Here is a 22,188-nt window from a genome sequence, read left to right on the forward strand (position 1 = left end):
AAACTACAAAAAAGGGGAACTAATTCATGTTTAAGTTTAACAATCGATCCCACATTGGCCTCTAATAGAATCAAGCTTATCGTCCGACGTAAACGGGTCAATTCGGACCCACAAAAGGGAGAAAATGGAAGCCAGTAGAATCGACCATACAATAACAATGGTGGGGGTTCGGTTTTGGCGACCCAACAAACCTTTAAGAAACGGGTACAAATGAACGATCACCCATATCGCAAAAAACAGTTTCCCGAACAAAGGGCCCCACGACTGGTAACCGCTGTTGATTGCAGATGAAACGCCGGAAACGATGCCGACTAAGTTGACGATGAGAACGGTGGTGGGCGGGATGAGGAGGGAAGTCCATTTGAAGATGTATAGTTCGGCAAAATCACCGTCTTCGTCATTGGCTTTGGATGTGACGGTGAAATTGGTGTCGATTCCGGCGAGAACTTTGAGGAGACCTTGAAAGACGGCAAAGAGATGAGCGGAAGTCCCACCGATGACCCAAAATTGTTCGTTTCTCCACCAGTCTTCGATGCTCACGCCACTCCACCGGAGCTCCAAAATTCCGGTGGCGAAAATGGAGATAAAGAGAAGAATAAACCACATACTAGCATAGTTGCTTATCTGTAAGAATACACAAGACAAATGCTTCACAAGACTTAAACTGCATTATCTTTTGGTTGACTGTCAAGTAATTCCCAATATCAAAAGGTCAAAATAAATATGTTTGACCTTAAAAGTCAACTAAATATTTTAGTAGTTGACTTGACAATTGACATACCTCAGGAATAATAAACTTTCCAGTGAGAAGGCAGACGGCAGGAAGTATACAGTAAGCAAGCAGTGGAAGTGACGTGAGAGGATAGACGATGGTATTTATGTAAGCAAGCCGTTCCAATAGTTTCAATTTACCATTATACCCATACCAGATCGGACAATGCCTGCTCAGCAAGATCTCAATTGAACCCAAAGCCCACCTGAGGACCTGGTTCAGACGATCTGAAAGATTAATTGGAGCTGAACCCTTGAAAGCAGGACGTGGGGGCATGCAGTATATCGATATCCATCCCCGTGCATGCATCTTGAACCCCGTTAAAATATCTTCCGTCACAGACCCGTAAATCCATCCAATCTGAATGTGTAACAAAGAACATGATTATGCAGTAAACTCAGTTGGCATAACATTTATAGATACAAAATTACATCTTTGCCCCACTCGGTTTTATCTTCGTAACCACAACTAATAACGTGTATAGCTTCCTTTAGAAGAATAGCAGGATCTGTAGAAGGCGGAAGTCCCCCCATTTCCATAAACGTTGCAGCAACAAAGACAGGAGACTGACCGAACCGTTTCTCTAAGCTTTTTTGAGACATGAGTAAAGATCGTTCTTCATCATATCCTGTGAAAAATGTAAAAAAAAAAAAAAATAGTCAAAATCAATGATGCGCACTAAATGAATTAGTTATCGCGTTGATGTAAGAAGTCAAACCTTCAACGCCTTCATCGATATCATCCATGTTAAACATTGGAGTGGTTGATTCGGTTCTTCTCATTGCTCTATTTTTATCCATGTATTTTTTGTTAATATTTCTAGACTTTTTTCGTGAACCGCAACAGCTTTTGATTATCATGTTTGGTTCTAAATCGGCCTCTGTTAAGACGGGATCGTATCCGTAAAGAGCTTGTCGATTGAAACAACAACCCGTCCCCACGTAAACTGGACCCTGAATACCGTCCAGCCCTTTCAAGTTGATCTGTATAGAACAAGTTACAATAGTGAAAATTAAACGACCAAAGTCCATTTTAACCTTTTGAAAGTCAAACAAATTATCATTTTTGACTTTGAGCCTTTGAGGGGTTGTATGTTTGACTATGTAAAGTCAAAACAAGAACAGTTTAGAATAGCAGGGAACTCACATCAAAGAAAACGATATTGCGATTAGCATATCGATCGTGCAAATCGATACCATCGAATCTTTGAGGGAACTGAACGTAACATGTTTTCTTTCCATAAGCGGGGTCCATCATGAAACACATGGCTTCTTTAAGAGCTTTGCTGTTATTAAAGTAGTGATCACAATCGACATTCAAAAGATATGCACCGTTTGTCAAGACTGCTGAAACCCGAATCTGGAATACCATAAAACATTGCATGAATACATACACAATCAAGCACGTAACAGATACAGATATTCGAATTCTTTTTGAATATTTTAAAAAGTAGAATACAAACCAAAGCGTTCATGGCACCGGCTTTCTTGTGATGTTGGAAGCCCGGACGTTTTTCACGAGAAACATAAACCAAACGAGGTAGCTCGTTTCCATCTGTATCGACACCTCCGTTGTGCCCCAAGAACACCTATTTAACAAAATAAAATTTCAAAATAATAAACATCACCGCAAACTAAAAGCAGCAAATTTCGACCCATTTACTTACAAATAAGAGTTAATTACTGTTTTTGTCCGTGTGGTTTGTCAAAAATCACTATTTCAGTCCATTAGTTTAAAAATTGCGATTTCAGTCCCTGCTGTTTCACTTTCGTAACCATTTCAATCCCTGTGGTTTCACTTTCGTAACCATTTCAATCCATTATTCTGTTAAGTACAGGGACTGAAATGGTTACGAGGTGGACTGAAATGGTTACGAAAGTGAAACTACAGGGACTGAAATCGCAATTTTTAAACTAATGAACTGAAATAGTGATTTTTGACAAACCACAGGGACAAAAACAGTAATTAACTCTACAAATAAAAGAGTAAACTTCCGTTTTGCTCCCTGTGGTTTGGTCACTTTAACGGTTTTGCTCCAAACCTTTAAAAATAGCCATTTTGCTCCCTAATGTTTCGGTTTTTTTGCCAGTTTGCTCTCTGTCTCTAACTCCATCTAAATTGTTTGTTTTTCCATTTTGCTCCCCGCAGGGAGCAAACTGGCAACAAAACCAAAACATCAGGGGGTAAAATGGCTATTTTTAAAGTTTTGGGGCAAAACCATTAAAGTGACCAAACCACAGGAAGAAAAACGGAAGTTTACTCAATAAAATACCTGGATCATTCCTGGATGATCTCGGGGGTTATTTCCGGGCCATGGAGTTCCATCTTGCATTGTCCAACCTTCTTCAGGCGTCTTTTGGGCTTTTGCTACAAGCGCATTGATCCGCACTTTAAATTCTTCGTATTCTCTCTGTCATGGGATTAAAAGGAGTTTTTCTTATGTATTTTCATGTATCTAATACAATCATAGAAAACTTGCCTTCATTGCTCGACGTTCTTTAACGAAAGAAGGCTGAATCTTGTCCTTGAGGTAATCTATCTTTTGAGCAAAATAAAACTCGGGGGCTCGGGGTTCGATGCTATGTTTTTTACAAAAAGGGACCCACTTTCTAGCGAATTCAGCTGTTTCTGAAAGCGACTCAAACGTAAGCATTGCAGAACCATCATCAGATACATAACATGAGACTTTGTCAACAGGATATTCAACTGAAAGAATCGATAAAACGGTATTAGCAGTGATCAGGGGCGGTTCTTTTAACGGGTCCACTGTACTCACAAAAACGTCTATTGGTGCCAATTGTGATGGCTCGCCGTCCCTATCATACCTGTAAAATGGGAAATTTTGGTCACAAATGAGTAGAAAACTGTTTATAAGCTGAAACTTAAATTGCGTTTAATTACCTCAATGCGAGCCTGTCAAGATAGGTCTGGCGTTCAACGGGGGACCATTTCGGAAATTGATCAAGAAGCCAAGATAAGGCAAACCACACCTCACAAATGACGGAAACAAGCCACAATGGATAAGCATCATTAACCGGATGAGTGACACGGTATTGCAGAAAGAAGCCCAAAATAATTAGCCGTAGTATAATCACGATCCGATATGGGGTTAAATGAGAAGATGAAATGGGCACCACGCGGCTCATTGATTGGCCAGGATCGTCAACCCTGTAAGCAACACATTAGCATCTTTACGGATTGCTGAATAACCTTGAGTCGAAAAGATATCGATAGCTGCATACACTCAGGGGCGCAGCTTTCAAGGGGCCGCGAGGGGGGACCCCCGAACTTTTCGCTCAGTAGTGTTATGTATGTACGTTTCGTATAGAATTTTTTAGGTATATACGTTTTTGACCCCCAGTTTTATAAAAAAAAAATTACTTATATAGAATTTTTAGGTCCAGTGATTTCCGACCCCCGGTGGAAATTTTCAAGCTTCGCCACTGCTTACACTTGTAATTCTTCTCCATTGGATCCCGTGCCTTCAATTTCACCACCGCCACCTCTTCCTTCACCACTGTACCTATTTGTCATTTGATTTATATTCTTCTCTTGTTTTAGTTTCCATCCTTCAACCCTTTCTTTCCAGTCCACATTTCCAAGCCCGTAACTATTCAAATCCTTTACGATTCTTACGGGAACTGTTAAAACGGCACTGTCAGTAAATTTATTTTATTTTACAGTTTATAGTACAAGATTTTCATGTTAACAAAAAGCACCTGGTTGTCTTGGATCTATATATGGAAGTGAGTGTACAGGTTTGCCACCGGGCCCTAACGGGCCCGATGTGCTTGTTACAGATAGATTGTCCGGTGTCGCACTTGGAATTTCACCAGATACCTGAAATTTACGCTGTCAGTGTAAGGTTAACTACTTAGGGGGCGTTTGGATGCATGCTTTAAAAGTAGTTACTTCTTGGCCGTTAGTGAGACGGGGAATCGGTTGCTGAGATTCATGTCTTCTAGAAGATGAGGAAAATTCAGAGTCTTCTTGTTGCCATTGGTGTCTTGTTTTTCCATTTCCTTGAACATAATCAAACTCATTTTCCAAGTCGTCAACATCATCCTCATCTTCATCACCATCAACACGTGGGCTGCCTAAAAAAAATCGATTTTAATTTTTCAAAAAGAATTAAACAAAACCATCCCAATAAAGTTATCAATTTTTTTTTAATATATATATATAATTTTTATATTTATTTATTAATAACGCCTTGTGAGGCAAAGGGAAAACGCCTGGAAACTCGTTTCCGTCTTTTAAAACCTTGAGCTAACCTTTGTGTCTTTTATATCGAGTCTTGCATTGAGGGCAAGCTTGATTTCCATCTCTTCTTTCATAGTCATAGCAAGGTCTACAGACCGGAAAAGCACACTCGTTGCAAGCAACAAAAATGTCGCCATTTTCAGTGAGGCCAAGTGTGTCACCACATATTTGACAGATTTGCCCATTTAAATTGTTCAAAGGCTTAGGCTGCATGGTTAAAATATTATAGTTACTCAAATTTATTCAGCAATGTAGGTGTTGGGGAATTTCGGTTTTCCGGACGATCAGAGAGGCGTGTAATCACTCTCAGATCAAATTATTTCGGTGGTTCACCCGAATAATTTAGTCGGATACAACTCTGATTTCGAGAATTGAACCTGAGTATGTGTTTTTGAGTGAAATTGATGAACTAGAGAATTGTGACCAAAACTTAGAAACGAATTTTAGGGTTTCTTGCAGATAACTGCCTCTGGCAGTTATTTTCGAATTTTAGTAAATTGCATTAAAAAACTGCCTTGAAATTTTGTCTGAAAATTTATCATAAATTTTCATAAATTTTATTTTCTAAGGCATTTTCTATAAAGCAATTTAACTATAAGGCATTTTCGACCCCAGCCAGGGGCTCTGCCCCTTGGACCCCGCCAGGGGCTGCCGCCCCTTGGACCCTGCTCCCAGGGGCGCTGCCCCCGGACCCCCGCCAAGGGGGCGCTGCCCCCTTGGAACCCCCGTAGAGTACGGGCTCCGCCCGTACACCTCGAATAATAATAACTCAAACAAGCGTGCACTCCCGCACCTCCTAACTTGCTTGATGTGTATTATTATTCGCTTTGATCACCAAGTCAATCCCGATTACACTAAAATATCTAACATTCCTCCCCCATTTTAGCGTAATCCTTGATTAACTTAAACAAATTCACAACAATCAAACTTATGCATAAATGAAATATCGCGACGATTGAATTTCACATTAGTATATTACACATTCCAAATATTCGAATATAGGGGTGTCGCTAAGGATTGAACCCTTTCTATTCAGTGAATACATGAAGATAATATACACACAAGTTTACATACTCTAATGTTCTTTCTTGACACTATTTTTACTAGCCTGTGTCCCATCCTTCAATGAACATATCAAAGCCAAGTCCTAGCTTCTTGAAGCGGCTAAACTTCATGCTCATATAGGTAGCTCTTTATTCTTGCACCTGCATATGCAATTTTTCAAAGAACTATTAAGAAGAAGACCTTCAACCTCCTTTAACTTGCAGGTCTGAACACATACCTTGGGATGATGCTACTGATGTGTTCCAATTTCTAGATGTTAAGCTTTCCACATTGAATTCAGCACCTAACGTCATATTAGGTGGGAATTGGGTATCTTAACACGAGAAATCTCAGGTGGACTTTAATCCCATCCCTACAGCCGCCTTGTGCACAAGATCTCTACATAACTCTTTGGTTAAGTGGTCGGCTAAATTCTGTTGAGTTCTCACAAACTCCACCGATATCACCCCTTGCGTGATGAGCTCACGAATCATGCTGTGTCTAACACCTAAGTGTCTAGACTTCCCATTATACACTTGGCTATATGCCTTAGCCAAGGTAGCAGCACTATCACATCTAATAGATATTGGTGATATAGGTTTGGGCCACAATGGAATCTCATAAATCAAGTTTCTTAGCCACTCAGCTTCTTTGCCAGCTGCGGCCAATGCTACAAACTCAGACTCCATTGTCGAATCAGTTATGCAAGTCTGTTTCTTAGATGCCCAAGATATGGCACCTCCTCCGAGCAGAAAGGTCCATCCACTCGTGGAAGAATGATCTTCCTTATTTTTAATCCAGCTTGCATCCGAATAACCTTCTAAAACCGAAGGAAATCCAGTATAGGTCAAACCATATTTCATGGTTCCTTTCAAGTACCTAAATACTCGATTCATTGCTTGCCAATGACTTGCACCTGGATTGCTAGTATACCTACTAAGCTTTCCAACAGCATATGCTATATCCGGTCTAGTGCTAATCATGGCATACATGAGGGATCCAATGGCCCTTGAATATTCAAGTTGGCTTACAGCTACACCTTCATTAGGTGAGAGCTTAAAAGCAGGATCCATTGGAGTGCTAACCGGAGAACTATCATGAAAATTAAACTTTTTCAATATCTTCTCAATATAATGAGATTGAGAGATAGATATGCCATTGTTCTCCCGTTTGATCCTTATACCAAGGATCACTTCCGCCTCCCCCAAGTCTTTCATATCAAAACAAGATGACAAGAATTTCTTTGTTTTATCAACTTGATCCTGGTCAGTACCGAAGATCAACATGTCATCTACATATAGACAAATTATGACTCCTTTCCTAGAATCATCAAATTTGCTATATACACACTTGTCTGCTTGGTTTAATACAAAACCATTAGACAAAACCACTTCATCAAACTTTTGATGCCACTGTTTTGGTGCTTGCTTTAAGCCATATAATGACTTAACTAGCTTACACACCTTATGCTCATTGCCAGGCATAACAAAACCCTCTGGTTGTTTCATATATATCTCCTCATCCAAATCACCATTCAGGAAAGCAGTTTTCACATCCATTTGGTGAATTACAAGATTGTGTATTGCAGCCAAGGCAACCAACAATCTAATAGTGGATATTCTTGCTACAGGAGCATATGTATCAAAGTAGTCAATTCCTTCCTTTTGTCTAAAGCCTTGGATAACCAATCGGGCTTTAAACTTTTCAATTGAACCATCTACTTTCATCTTCTTCTTGAAGATCCATTTACAACCAAGTGGTTTACACCCAGGGGGCAGATCAGACAGTTTCCAAGTATTATTCTGCATAATAGAGTCCATCTCATCATTTATAGCTTCTTTCCAGAAAGCTACATCTCGAGATGCCATGGCTTCACTATAGGTTTTAGGATCTTCCTCAATATTGAAGCAATATTGATATTGAATTTTAATTTCATCTCTAGATCCTTCAACCAAATATAGCTGAAAATCATCACCAAATGATTTAGCTTTTCTTGCTCTACCACTCCTCCTAAGTTCCGGAGGAGTATCAATCACTTGATCAGCCATGTGAGAGTTACTAGAGCTTGGAACCATGTCTCTAGGTCTAGGCATTGAAGAGAATCTATTCTCATCATACTCTGCAGTTCTTGCCTCAATAACCGTATGCACTGACACGTAGTCATTTGGTTCTATAACATAGAACCTGTGAGCAAATGAATGCTCCGCATACCCAATGAAAATGCAGTCAATACCTCTTTCCCCTATGTTCCTTATCTTAGGATCAGTGAGCCTCACCACGGCTCTACATCCCCAAACTCTCAGCTTATGCAGCTCAGGTGGTTTTCTATACCAAAGCTTAAGGGGTAGTCTTGTTCCTTTTATTTGGAACCCTATTTAGTAAATAGCAGGCTGTCAACATAGCCTCACCCCAAAAGCCCTCACTTAGGCCTGAATAGGACAACATGGTATTGACCATTTCCTTTAAAGTCCTATTTTTCCTTTCCGCCACACCATTTTGTTCCGGTGTGTAGGGAGCTGTGGTATGGTGTATTATTCCAGTAGATTGGAAATACACCGGATCAAAGTACTCACCACCTCTGTCCGTATGTAGGGTTTTGATCAACCCACTCCGATGAAGCTCTACTTCTTGTTTATAGATCTTAAACTTTTCAAGAGCTTCATCCTTAGCATGCAACAAATAAACGTAACAAAATCTAGTAGCATCATCTATAAAAGTTACTACATATTTTTTATTACCTAGAGATGGTGTAGCATGAAAATCACATAGATCACTATGTATCAAATCTAACACTTTAGTTTCCCTATGAACATGTTGCATGAAAGGCTTTTTGGTTATCTTATTCAACTTGCAAACATGGCATTTGTCATTGTTTATGTTAATAGGCGAAACTAAACTCATTTTAGACATTTCTTTAACTCTTTTATAATGTACATGTCCTAGTCTAGCATGCCATAATTCCGATTCAGTCAAGTTGTGTCTACTAGTTGAAGCTATGCAGTTTGCATTACTAGTTGAAGGTACATCATTAACATTACTAGTTGAAGCAACACAAACAGATTCATTCATAAACGAGACATCAACATTTAACATAAACATACCATTACATAGATAACCAAAACCAACAAAGGTACCATGTCTTGACAAGATATACTTGTCACTTTCCAATACTTGTTTGTACCCACAATTATTCAACACAATGCCACTTAACAGATTCTTTCGAATCCCGGGCGCATACAAAACATTGTTCAAAAGTAAAGTTTTCCCAGAAGTAAACACAAGATTAACAGTTCCTATTCCCTTGATTGGTTCAGTTGCAACATTCCCCATCTTTATGATAGACCCGTCTTCGATTGGTTGAAAGTCTTTAAACCAACGAAGATCCTTGCATACATGACTTGTTGCACCCGAATCAACCCACCAAGCAATGTCATCATCCTGCACATAAAATGCCTCAGAAATTAGTGACACATAATTCTGAACCGAATTATTAAATTGTACTAAATTCTGACCTTGCTTGCCCGGGTCCTTGGACCCGCTAGAACCAGCCTCTTGCTTGTCATTTGAACCAGACTTCTTGTTTTTCTTCATCAACTTACAGTCCTTCTTAAAGTGACCCACCTTACCACATTTCCAGCAAGGGTAATTCGGCTTTTTGTTTGAACCCGAATTGTTGTTTCCTTGAAACTTGCGTTTCCCTTTGAACTTACTGTTTCCTTTCGATGATTCACCTGTCTCAACCATATTCACAGAACTTGATCCAGCCCGTTTCTTTTCATCATTGACCAACACATTTTCCTGTGCTCTCAAGCCTTCTTCAATTCTGAAGTGGCTTCCAAGTTCAACCAAAGTTAACTCTCCTTTCTGATGTTTCAGATTATGTTTAACATCTCTCCAGGAAGGAGGTAACTTGTCAATGATACTCGAAACAGAGATGGATTCATCCATCTTCATATCATGTTGGGCAAACTGCCCCAGAATACGTAGCAATTCATGATATTGTTCCATCACAGGCCGTTCATCAACCATTTTGTAATTATTGAAATTACTGACAAGAAACTTCTTACTAGAAGAATCTTCTGCCATGTATTTGGCTTCCAACGTGTCCCACAGTATCTTTGCAGTTTCAACATTTTGATAAACATCAAATAAGGGATCAGACATACCGTTCAGGATGTGGCCAAGACAGATATAATTGTCGTTCTCCCACTTCGACCTCTTCCTGATTTGCTCCAGATTTCCCTCCTCTTGTATTTCCGGGATTGGAGTAGTCAACACGTACACAACCTTCAACGAACTCAGAAGAAAATGCATCTTCTTCTGCCATCTTCGGAAGTCCACACCTTCGAACTTCTCCAGTTTGTTCTCCTTGATTATCATATCCTTCATCGATCCGCTTGCCATCTTCACAGAAATTAATTTGATCTTTGTTGGGGAATTTCGGTTTTCCGGACGATCAGAGAGGCGTGTAATCACTCTCAGATCAAATTATTTCGGTGGTTCACCCGAATAATTTAATCGGATACAACTCTGATTTCGAGAATTGAACCTGAGTATGTGTTTTTGAGTGAAATTGATGAACCAGAGAATTGTGACCAAAACTTAGAAACGAATTTTAGGGTTTCTTGCAGATAACTGCCTCTGGCAGTTATTTTCGAATTTTAGTAAATTGCATTAAAAAACTGCCTTGAAATTTTGTCTGAAAATTTATCATAAATTTTCATAAATTTTATTTTCTAAGGCATTTTCTATAAAGCAATTTAACTATAAGGCATTTTCGACCCCAGCCAGGGGCTCTGCCCCTTGGACCCCGCCAGGGGCTGCCGCCCCTTGGACCCTGCTCCCAGGGGCGCTGCCCCCGGACCCCCGCCAAGGGGGCGCTGCCCCCTTGGAACCCCCGTAGAGTACGGGCTCCGCCCGTACACCTCGAATAATAATAACTCAAACAAGCGTGCACTCCCGCACCTCCTAACTTGCTTGATGTGTATTATTATTCGCTTTGATCACCAAGTCAATCCCGATTACACTAAAATATCTAACAGTAGGGAGGGTAACAACAACATCAACAAGTCATATTTTCACAGATGGGGTATTCATATACGGAAGACCAAATCTTCTTCCCTCCAGTGCAGCGTTAATGTCTAAAATACCCATGAATAAGATAAGAGGGCACTGAAGTATACCACTGTAGAAGAATATTAGTGATTACAGTTTTCATGGACATAATGATTAATGAGCCTCTTTCCCTTAAGTATAATAGTCAAGATCAAATAAAGAAAAGCTTTTTACACATCAATTTAATTTGATTTAATTCATAATTTGAAAGAAGACATAGATACATACATACCCCTGGCCCTCCAAAATCAGAATCATGTGTTATTCTAACCAACTCATTCCTTTTATGAGATCCAGCCACCAATCCTGCGTTTGCCTGCATATCTTATCTTCTTCGGATTCATAAAGAAGAACCCCCCACCCCAGATAAACTTTTTCTTGAAAGAATCAGTTGGTCATTGTCTTGAATACAAGAAGCCGTTTGGATGTTTGTCTTTTCAGTTGATTTATACTATACCACTTTGTTTCCGATTATATCACGGGACAACGACATTTAAAACACTAAAATATTATATAATGAAGTTATACAAAATATTTCTTTATGTATTTTTATGTGTAGGTTGATAATAATAATAATAATAATAATAATAATAATAATAATAATAATAATAATAATAATAATAATAATAATAATAATAATAATAATAAAATAACAATAATAATAATAATAATAATAATAATAATAATAATAATAATAATAATAATAAATTCAGCATCTCGTAAAAGAATGATAAATGGTTATGAAAGACTAAACAAATTTGGGTTTATTTTCTTTACTATGAACAAAGTGTTGTATTTCTAATTTAACTAGAATAAGTAATGTCACATTTGAGGGCATATGAATCAATAAATCTACTCTTGGTTGGGCCATTACCAACATTCATCTGAATTATATTCATGACTAGAAATATATGCATTTAATGGTTTTTTTTTTTTTTTTTTTTTTGTGCGGTGCTTGATTTGTATATAATCCGGTATGGGTATGATACTAATAATTGAGCGGCAGTGTGATTTACTAGTGAACACTAATCACCATCTTTCATCTTAGTGTCACGTCAGCATCTCCTTCCACCATCTCTCTCCTCCACTATCTGAGGGGTGTTGTCACTATCCCCTCCACTATCCTATTGTTTTTTTATTACGTTTTCTCCAATTCATTTATATACTTACCCTTTTTTTCAAACGTTTATGAGCATCGTGAGGAGAATTCCACCATCTTCACTCCTCACTAACAAGAGGGGTGGTGTTCACTAGTGGCTATGATGTCACATCATCTCCATGAAACCCCCCTCCTCCACGATCAATACCACACAACCTTATTTGCATATGGGTTTGAGTGTTTAATCCGTCTCTAAATATAGAAATACCATAGTACGTTAATCGGTAATCAGTTTTCGGTTTTGTTTCTAATTTTGGGAAAACAAACTGAGGAACCCGAGTTACATTTAGCTGAATCTCATTTACCCAAATCCAGTAACATTCGGATTGCAACTAAAACCAAAGAACCCAAATTACATTTTTATTTTATTGCATTTTTTGCTTGTGACTTGTTTGTTAAAATTGGGTTTCGGTTTAGCCAGCTTTGATTCGGCCCGGTTTTTAGTTTCAACATTATTCAAACCAAGGGAACCGAAACACAAACCGATGAAACCCCTAGCAAAACATATACGAAGACAGTAAACACCCAACACATGCATTTGTCGAGTTATTTGCTTTTTTAGTGTCAGATGGATTCAAAATTACAAGTTAACATTTAAGATAAAGATGAAATGGGTATTTGTTAATACTCTTAAGCATAACCTGTTTAACAAAAAAACCACCCACAAACAAAATTCTTAAAACTCCATGTTTATTCTCAAGAAAAAAGTTAAGGTTATGTCCTTCATAAGTCATCCAAACTTCTTAACAGATCCAAACTCCATTACCATCCACAAAACAAAACAAAACAAAACAAAAGACAACACTGCAAACCATAAGGGTAAAATTCGTCTCTCTCCTCCAGCTTCATGGATTCTGCAATCCTGAAACATTACAAATTTATTTACGCCAGAATGTAAATCATGCGTATTCATAAGTAACAACAATTATATATATATATATATATATATATATATATGTGTGTGTGTGTGTGTGTGTCCTTACCAGATGCAACCAAGTTGGTTGAAACCAAATCCTTCGGCGCCTTGCACTTGTAGCATTGCACTCGGGTACCATAATTGTGCGCATTGCAGTAAGGGCTGTAAGAATCAAGTCATAAGCATCACTCAACTTTTACTCTACAAAACTAATGAGATTTGCATATTTAAACGCCTTATCTGCTTATTGTGTTTTTCAACGTAGATGCTAAAAATTATATGCTTCTGCTTATAAGATTATGCTAAAGTTAAACTAGAAAAAAAAAAAGAGGATTATGTAAATACCGTAGACAAAACCAGTCTCCAGCCGTCCACCCTCGCCGACTGATTTTTGCAACCCTTTGACTTTGACCAAGGAAATTAAAACTTACTGGAGGAAAAACAGGGTTACGGTATCCAGCACTGCCATTATAAAACGGAATGCTTTTGATTATGCCACATCTGAAGCAATATTGCCTGGTAGCAAAGTTGTGGGCCCGACAGAGCCCAGCATCACAAAACCAGTCTCCAGGCCTATAGGCCCGGATCCGAGGCCCAGGAGCACAGGTGTTTTCCCTACCAAATGGCCCACTGCACCTCTGGCATTTTGTTCTCCAATTGAAGTTCGGAAGTTGGCATGTCCTGCAAACCCAGCCTCCTTCCATGCTCCTTTTCTTCTGTGCATTACCAAAATCGACATAATTATGAGTTTGTTTTTGACTCCATATATATAGGTGTGTGTGTGTGTGTGTGCGTGCGTGCGTGTATAAGTTTTCTAATTTTATTGATATACATAACAGAAATATAACGACTACTTTTTGGCACACAACTTTAGCAGGATAATGCGCCAATCTTGTTTTTTTAAGCTTAAAATATTCATCTCTATATATCTTGTCTCGATAGAGCATATCAGTAATAAATTCATGTCTAGTTGTAAATATCATCAATTTAAAGAATCGGGAAGGCTTCATGTGTTTTGACAGTAAACAATACTTGAGCAAGACGAAGTAAGTAAGGGATGAAAATGATGATAAAAATAAAAATAAAAAATGGTAACGTAATTATCAAATAAATAATTAAAATACCCATAGCTTAAACACGAAAGTTTGACTGTCGCAGCGGGATCATCTATACCATCTCACATCAGCATCTCATACAAATTGAAATAATCAAAATTTAAAACACACGGAATTCTTTATACACATACATATGTTTGTTAGCCATAACTATGAGTAACCTATCGATATTACAACAACAAGATTCAGAATATTAGGTCTTTAAAGGGTTTAAGACAATGTTGCTAATATAAACATTTTTTTCACAGAAATTAGAATAACAAGTAAAAATACATGAATGAACAAGTGCAGTCATAAAGAAAGGGTAATTATGATGATTGATAAATAGTCATACAGTTTTACCAATCTTTTTGACCCTGCAGGAACATGCAAAACCCTTGTATATCATTCAATCAACTAGATGAACTCTTTGTGAATTATACATAAAGGGGCCAGATTTAACCAATTACCTGAGAATGGGTCCATTGGGGTTATATTTTACTGCTAACGGGTTGAAATGGGTAAAACAAGAATTAAAAAGGAAACATGGTAAACAAGATAATGGCATATGTAAGTGTATACAACCTCCTATTAAAAAATGATCCATTATATAATAAATTAGGGCTGCAAACGAACCGAACAAACACGAACAAATCCTTGTTCGTGTTCGTTTGTTAAGAAATATATGTGTTCACGAACTATTCACGAACAAGATTTTATGTTCATGTTTGTTTGTTAAGGAAATGAACTTGTTCGTGTTCGTTTGTGTTTGTTTGTTAATTTTAGGCAACAAATGAAAACGAACGATAATGAACACAATTGAGCACAAACGAATGTTCATGAACACAAATGGTAACAAACGAACACAAACAAACGTTCATGAGCAAAATATATAATACATCGACACTTATTAAATATTTTATTTGTCAGAATTTTGAAGTATTTAAATAAAATATAAAAGCTAAAAACACTAATGAACTATCAAACACAAACGAACACGTTACCGAACGTTCACGAACATAAATGAACGAACGCGCCCTCTGTTCATGTTTGTTCATTTAACTAAACGAACGGAATTTCTTGTTTGTACAAACGAACACAAACGAACTTCCCGCCGAACAGTTCACGAACTGTTCGCCGAACGTTTGGTTCGTTTGCAGCCCTAATAATAATAGTTTTTGTGAGGTTATCTAATACATAAAGTATTTTTGGATCTCTAAAAAAGACAAATGAATAAATAAACGTGTTGGTGGGTCAACCTAACTCACCCATTTTGTCACTAAGACTGATGACTTCATTAGCAGCAAAACACAATTAAGTTAAAGAGGCCTAAAAGAAATAGAGGCTCTCCATAGTTCAAACATATTGAAATCATATTCATTCGTTATGAAATGAGAAAATTTTGGATCCAGTACGTTATGTAAATCCAAAATGGGTTTCTGATAGTTCTTCTAAATATGACGTAACAAGTGATTACACATAAGATTCAATTACCCACACGTCGTAATCTAAGCAACATCACCATTCTAGTAACGCTCCACAAATAATAATCACTTCTTTGAAATTATAAAAAATCACCTTAATTGACGAGTTGGTTCATTGAACTTACTAATAAAGACCTTACATTGTTCTTCATCAAATCAAAACATAAATAATTATATTCCATACATGAAGTTTGATACCATTAACCCTATTAACAAAACGCAAAGAAATCATGTTGGCGTAATCGGGAAATCCCGAATGCACTTACTCCAAACAATTGAAGACGATTCTTCCGATTTGAAAGATAAATTACAAAACAAAAGCATTGTGAGAAAGAAATCTGAATAATCAATTTGGACACAAACTAGATCTAAGTGTTACATCATTTAAAAAAAGATACCTTTTGAGCAAAAGCACAACCGAAGGATGCAGCCGCACGTACAAGACTCGACAATGTTCAAAACAATGAACAAGGTCAAGGGCACAATGAAGGGAAAAGGGCACAATTGAGAAAAGGGAATAAATAGCAAACCAATTAGGGATTTAAGTAAAGAAGTCCAAATTTGCAAAACAGACACAACTTTATATAAAGATTACAAAAGTTAACCCAAAATAGTTTCCTAAACGATATACTTAAGTGTTATATTCGAAACATGTGCTTTCGGATTTTCAAATATATAACTTTTGCCACAACACTTTCATATTTTCCACATTTTTCCTAAGGTTCACAAATCTAAAACATCCAAATTTTGTCTAAACACTTTGTAGGAGAATAACAGGAACAACAACCGTACCCAGTAAATCCCACAGATAGCAAAGCTAGCTAGTGGTAAGGTCTGGGGAGAGTGGGACGTAGGCAGGCCTTACCTCTACCCCTAGGGATAGAGAGGCTGCTTACAGAGAGACCTGTAGCTCCAAAAACAAACAACATAACTAAAAATAAAGAAGCAGGAAGCTACCAAACAACAAAGAAAGTGATGAAAGGGTGACAAAGTAAAATAGAAACACATATAGCATCATGAGACAACATTAATACATAGATACATGAAGACAATCACCTGCAAAGTCCACCTAAAGTGCAGGGAAAATCTAAGGATCTAAACAAAGCTAAGACACATATGTACCCCCTTAAAAGTCCTTAACCTTAATCCTACGTCTCCATCTCCATGAACTCCTATCTTGGAGCATGTCCTCAAAGAGGTATTAAGATGGCTAAAAAATACACCTAATAATACATATGCCAAACAAATATTTTGCTTCCCTAAGGTCACATCACTTGTTTGCTTTCTTATTATACATAAACATTGTACTGGGGAGTGGCCAACATCTTTAAAAGGCAGAGGTTTAAGGATTACTCACTCCAAGAAAGAGTATCTTTATTATGATTTCAGTGGTGTTGGTGACGTCGGGGACACTTATATCACTATCGAGGGTCAAGTGGTTCTACAAGTAACTAAGTTTAAGTACTTAGGATTGTTTGTTCAACGGGATGGGAAGATAGATAGTGACGTAACACACTGCATCCAGGTTGGCTAGTGTAGGTGGTAAGCAGCCACTAGGGTGTTGTGTGACAAGCGGTTCCCAACTAAACGAAAGGGGAATTTTATACGGTTGAAGTTAGACTTGCTATGTTGTATGGGATAGACTGTTGGAGCATCAAGAAGACACGGGCTCTCAAGATAGAGGTAGAAGAGATGAGGATGTTGAGGTGGATGTGTAGGCACACAAGGCTAGATCGGATAAGAAATGAGATTTTTAGGGAACGATTAGAAGTAGTTAGTGTGTTAGAGAAGATCAAGGAAGGGAGATTGGGATGGTTTAGGCATGTGAAGAGAAGGTAGACAACAACGCCAGTCAGAGCAGTGTAAACCTTCATTGTAGAGGGGAGGAGTAGAGGCAAGCCTAAATTGACTTGGATGAGCAGATTAGACGGGATTTTATTAAGTGGCATCTCTCTGAGGACATGGTGCAAGATAGGGGTTCATGGAGACGTAAGATTAAGATTTAGGACTTTTACGAGATGGTAGCCTAGTTGTGTTTTAAGGCCTAGATTTTTCCTAAATGTAAGGTGGAATTGGCATGTGATTGTCTTCATGTATATATGTTTATATGTTGTTATAGATGTCTATGTGCTATCTTACTAGGTTACTCTTTCACTCCTATTGTTAGTTGGTGGCTTTCTATCTCTATAGTGGTTGTCTATTTGCTTGTATGTTGTGTATTTGCTCGAATGTTGTTAGTTTTTTTAGCTGGGGGGGTCTCTTTGGAAGTAGTCTCTCTATCTCCATAGACAAAGGTAAGGTTTGCCTACACTTGACCCTCTCCTGACCCTACCAATAGCTTTGCGATTTGTGGGATATACTAGGTACGGTTGTTGTTGTTGTTGTATAACATTGTACTAGAAAATGACATCTAGCTAGATACCCTTCCAAAAAGATACCTTTTGAGCAAAAGCACAACCGAAGGATGCAGCCGCACGTACAAGACTCGACAATGTTCAAAACAATGAACAAGGTCAAGGGCACAATGAAGGGAAAAGGGCACAATTGAGAAAAGGGAATAAATAGCAAACCAATTAGGGATTTAAGTAAAGAAGTCCAAATTTTCAAAACAGTCACAACTTTATATAATGATTACAAAGTTAACCCAAAATAGTTTTCTAAACGATATACTTAAGTGTTATATTTGAAACATGTGCTTTCGCATTTTCAAATATATATATTTTGCCACAACACTTTCATATTTTCCATATTTTTCCTAAGGTTCACAAATCTAAAACATCCAAATTTTGTCTAAACACTTTGTAGGAGAATAACAGCAACAACAACCGTACCCAGTAAATCCCACAGATAGCAAAGCTAGCTAGTGGTAAGGTCTGGGGAGGGTGGGACGTAGGCAGGCCTTATCTCTACCCCTAGGGATAGAGAGGTTGCTTACAGAGAAACATGTAGCTCCAAAAACAAACAACATAACTAAAAATAAAGAAGCAGGAAGCTACCAAACAACAAAGAAAGTGATGAAAGGGTAACAAAGTAAAATAGAAACACATATAGCATCATGAGACAACATTAATACATAGATACATGAAGACAATCACCTGCAAAGTCCACCTAAGGTGTAGGGAAAATCTAAGGATCTAAACAAAGCTAAGACACATATGTACCCCCTTAAAAGTCCTTAACCTTAATCCTACGTCTCCATCTCCATGAACTCCTATCTTGGAGCATGTCCTCAAAGAGGTATTAGGATGGCTAAAAAATACACCTAATAATACATATGCCAAACAAATATTTTGCTTCCCTAAGGTCACATCACTTGTTTGCTTTCTTATTATACATAAACATTGTACTGGGGAGTGGCGAACATCTTTAAAAGGCAGAGGTTTAAGGATTACTCACTCCAAGAAAGAGTATCTTTATTATGATTTCAGTGGTGTTGGTGACGTAGCGGACACTTATATCACTATCGAGGGTCAAGTGGTTCTACAAGTAACTAAGCTTAAGTACTTAGGATTGTTTGTTCAACGGGATGGGAAGATAGATAGTGACGTAACACACTGCATCCAGGTTGGCTAGTGTAGGTGGTAAGCAGCCACTAGGGTGTTGTGTGACAAGCGGTTCCCAACTAAACGAAAGGGGAATTTTATAGGGTTGAAGTTAGACTTGCTATGTTGTATGGGATAGACTGTTGGAGCATCAAGAAGACACGGGCTCTCAAGATAGAGGTAGAAGAGATGAGGATGTTGAGGTGGATGTGTAGGCACACAAGGCTAGATCGGATAAGAAATGAGATTTTTAGGGAACGATTAGGAGTAGTTAGTGTGTTAGAGAAGATCAAGGAAGGGAGATTGGGATGGTTTAGGCATGTGAAGAGAAGGTAGACAACAACGCCAGTCAGAGCAGTGTAAACCTTCATTTTGGAGGGGAGGAGTAGAGGCAAGCCTAAATTGACTTGGATGAGCGGATTAGACGGGATTTTATTAAGTGGCATCTCTCTGAGAACATGGTGCAAGATAGGGGTTCGTAGAGACGTAGGATTAAGATTTAGGACTTTTACGAGATGACACATAGGTAGACTAGTTGTATTTTAAGGCCTATATTTTTCCTAAACGTAAGATGGAATTGGCATGTGATTGTCTTCATGTATATATGTTTATATGTTGTTATAGATGTCTATGTGCTATCTTACTAGGTTACTCTTTCACTCCTATTGTTATTTGGTGGCTTTCTATCTCTATGGTGGTTGTCTATTTGCTTGTATGTTGTGTATTTGCTCGAATGTTGTTTGTTTTTTTAGCTGGGGGGTCTCTTTGGAAGCAGTCTCTCTATCTCCACAGATAGAGGTAAGGTTTGCCTACACTTGACCCTCTCCTGACCCTACCAATAGCTTTGCGATTTGTGGGATATACTAGGTACGGTTGTTGTTGTTGTTGTTGTTGTTGTTGTTGTATAACATTGTACTAGAAAATGCCATCTAGCTAGATACCCTTCCAAATGATGATTGTAATGTAACAAAATACAAGAGATAACACTTTCTTGCAAAATATACATTCTCAAACATGGCCATCGCATTTCAAAGCCTAGATGTTTACGAGCCCTCACTTGCGTACACGATTTGGCACAACTATGTTTCTATGTGAAGGACTTGCCTTTGTGATGGAAACTAGGGTTTGCAGTGCCTTCTATTTAGCTTCATCATCACTCAGAAACGGTGTTGATGAAAAATAGTTAAGCTATATATAAGAAGACAGAAACGTACTTTTTTGATGACTGAAATATCTTTTCTTTGTAACAATCACCATAGGCATATATAGCATTGTTTGATGACTGGCTGCATAGTAAGTACATAAAGAGCAAGATGAATGGTTGCAAGCAAGTAAGTAGATCAAGGTTGAATGGATCTGATCGATCATACCTGACAAATAGGTTAGGTAAGCAGCTGCTAGACTCCAGACCAAGCCACATATTTGGATTGGAGGAAGAGTTTATCATCGAATGCACTGAATAATATTGTCCGGTTCGGTCCGGTTGCATAGAAGGCAATCTGTTGGTTATTGCATAATAATTTGTTTGATTAATATAAGGAGGGGTGTACATTGGTATGAAACCCTAATCAATCAAAGGAATAATAATCATCACATTAAACACACATACTACGAGAAAAAAGTAGTGTTAGCAGGTTTGTTTTTCTTTGAGGCATTATAACAAACAGTTGAAGTGCATGAATTGTTCGTATCAATTTGCACAAAAAAACATGAACATTACTTTACCAACATTCTGCATTTTGATGTAATCTAGTTTCTTGTGAATTTGGTTTACATTCATCCATTTGGGCCCAAGCTTGGGGCGTGTCGGAAGGTGTAGTCTTCGTCGGCGTTGAGGCCGCCGCGTCGGTGGTGAAGTCGAAGGCGGAATCGCTTGTCAGAGTTAGGAATCTACCATGCTTGTTTTCCGATCACACCATTTTCGATTTGCTTAAACCAATTGGGTTTGAAATACCAATTATGTCCTTGTTTTAATTGAGCTTAACTCAACTATTTAACTGAGTTTGAATTAAAGGACATAACTTGTTATAAAACCCAAGATTTTAGACATAGTTTGTACTTTTGTTATTTTTAAAGGGCATGTTTCATAATTTTGGTAATACAAAAAGAACACAAAATGTAATTTACACTTAAAAATATTTTATGATAAATTTGTAATAGATGAAAAGAATAGGAATTAAAATTAAAAGAAAAAGAAAAATAAAATCACAAATTGGCAAAATATGTATTATTTTTTTAACAGCAAAATCAACTTTCATTATAAACTATCTACCCTAGCAAGTTACTATAGGGTCGGCAAACAATTACATCAGCCAAATCATACTAACTAGGATTATTCAATATCAAGTTTAGACCTCTTCCCCAATCAAGTGTCACCAACTTTAAATTATTTTTTACCCAAAAAAAATTGTAGACTTTAGTTCCTCTTTTAGGATCGCTAAAGAGGCTAATTTATATGAAAACACAAGATTGTTTTTGGTCTTCTATATCGCCTAGCAGGGCTGAAAGTATGATAGCTTGCACCACTTTACCTTTTACCTTGTTCAACTCTATAAACGGGTTTCTACAAATAACGAGCATCAATCGCAATGGCTTGTCGGTAGTAAAACGTTGAGCAGAAACCTGGTGCTCTAATCGTGGTAAGCAAGAAAGGAAAGTTACTAATAATTGTTAATGGTGATAGAAGTATAGTTTCTATTGTTAGTTAGCAGGATTAAAAAAGATCTCCTCTTGGCTTTCTAGAAAACGGTTAGACTATTCGTTGTGGTTGAATTCATTTCGTGATTATTTTTACCAAAT

General features: G+C 37.8%; 2 protein-coding genes across 7 annotated transcripts; both read right to left on the reverse strand.

Annotated features, from left to right (window-relative positions):
- Positions 1-12: 12 nt before the first annotated feature.
- LOC110884667 (cellulose synthase A catalytic subunit 1 [UDP-forming]) lies at positions 13-11,589 on the reverse strand. Of its 2 annotated transcripts, XM_022132394.2 has the most exons (14): positions 11,427-11,589; positions 5,047-5,242; positions 4,685-4,869; positions 4,492-4,612; positions 4,224-4,413; positions 3,674-3,940; positions 3,252-3,597; positions 3,045-3,182; positions 2,235-2,360; positions 1,919-2,131; positions 1,491-1,755; positions 1,204-1,400; positions 782-1,132; positions 13-624 (listed from the first exon to the last, which is right to left on the reverse strand). In XM_022132394.2, the coding sequence occupies exons 1-14, from the start codon at positions 11,514-11,516 to the stop codon at positions 37-39; spliced, it is 3,273 nt and encodes a 1,090-aa protein (XP_021988086.1). In that variant the 5' UTR covers positions 11,517-11,589; the 3' UTR covers positions 13-36. The 2 variants fall into 2 exon arrangements, with proteins under 2 accessions (XP_021988086.1, XP_035832271.1); XM_035976378.1 differs by lacking the exon at positions 11,427-11,589 and having other exon boundaries at positions 5,047-5,263.
- A 1,437-nt stretch (positions 11,590-13,026) lies between these two features.
- Positions 13,027-21,350, reverse strand: LOC110884626. 5 transcript variants are annotated; one of them, XM_035976387.1, is made up of 7 exons: positions 21,110-21,350; positions 20,760-20,888; positions 20,604-20,671; positions 15,918-15,919; positions 13,615-13,985; positions 13,337-13,431; positions 13,027-13,215 (listed from the first exon to the last, which is right to left on the reverse strand). In XM_035976387.1, the coding sequence occupies exons 1-7, from the start codon at positions 21,118-21,120 to the stop codon at positions 13,199-13,201; spliced, it is 693 nt and encodes a 230-aa protein (XP_035832280.1). In that variant the 5' UTR covers positions 21,121-21,350; the 3' UTR covers positions 13,027-13,198. The 5 variants fall into 5 exon arrangements, 2 of the variants coding, with proteins under 2 accessions (XP_035832280.1, XP_035832284.1); XM_035976391.1 differs by having other exon boundaries at positions 21,115-21,348; XR_004864604.1 differs by lacking the exon at positions 15,918-15,919 and having other exon boundaries at positions 21,110-21,348.
- Between the last annotated feature and the right edge of the window lie 838 nt (positions 21,351-22,188).

Source organism: Helianthus annuus, chromosome 1 (genome assembly GCF_002127325.2).
Source record: "Helianthus annuus cultivar XRQ/B chromosome 1, HanXRQr2.0-SUNRISE, whole genome shotgun sequence".
In the NCBI taxonomy this organism is placed as follows: Eukaryota; Viridiplantae; Streptophyta; class Magnoliopsida; order Asterales; family Asteraceae; genus Helianthus; species Helianthus annuus.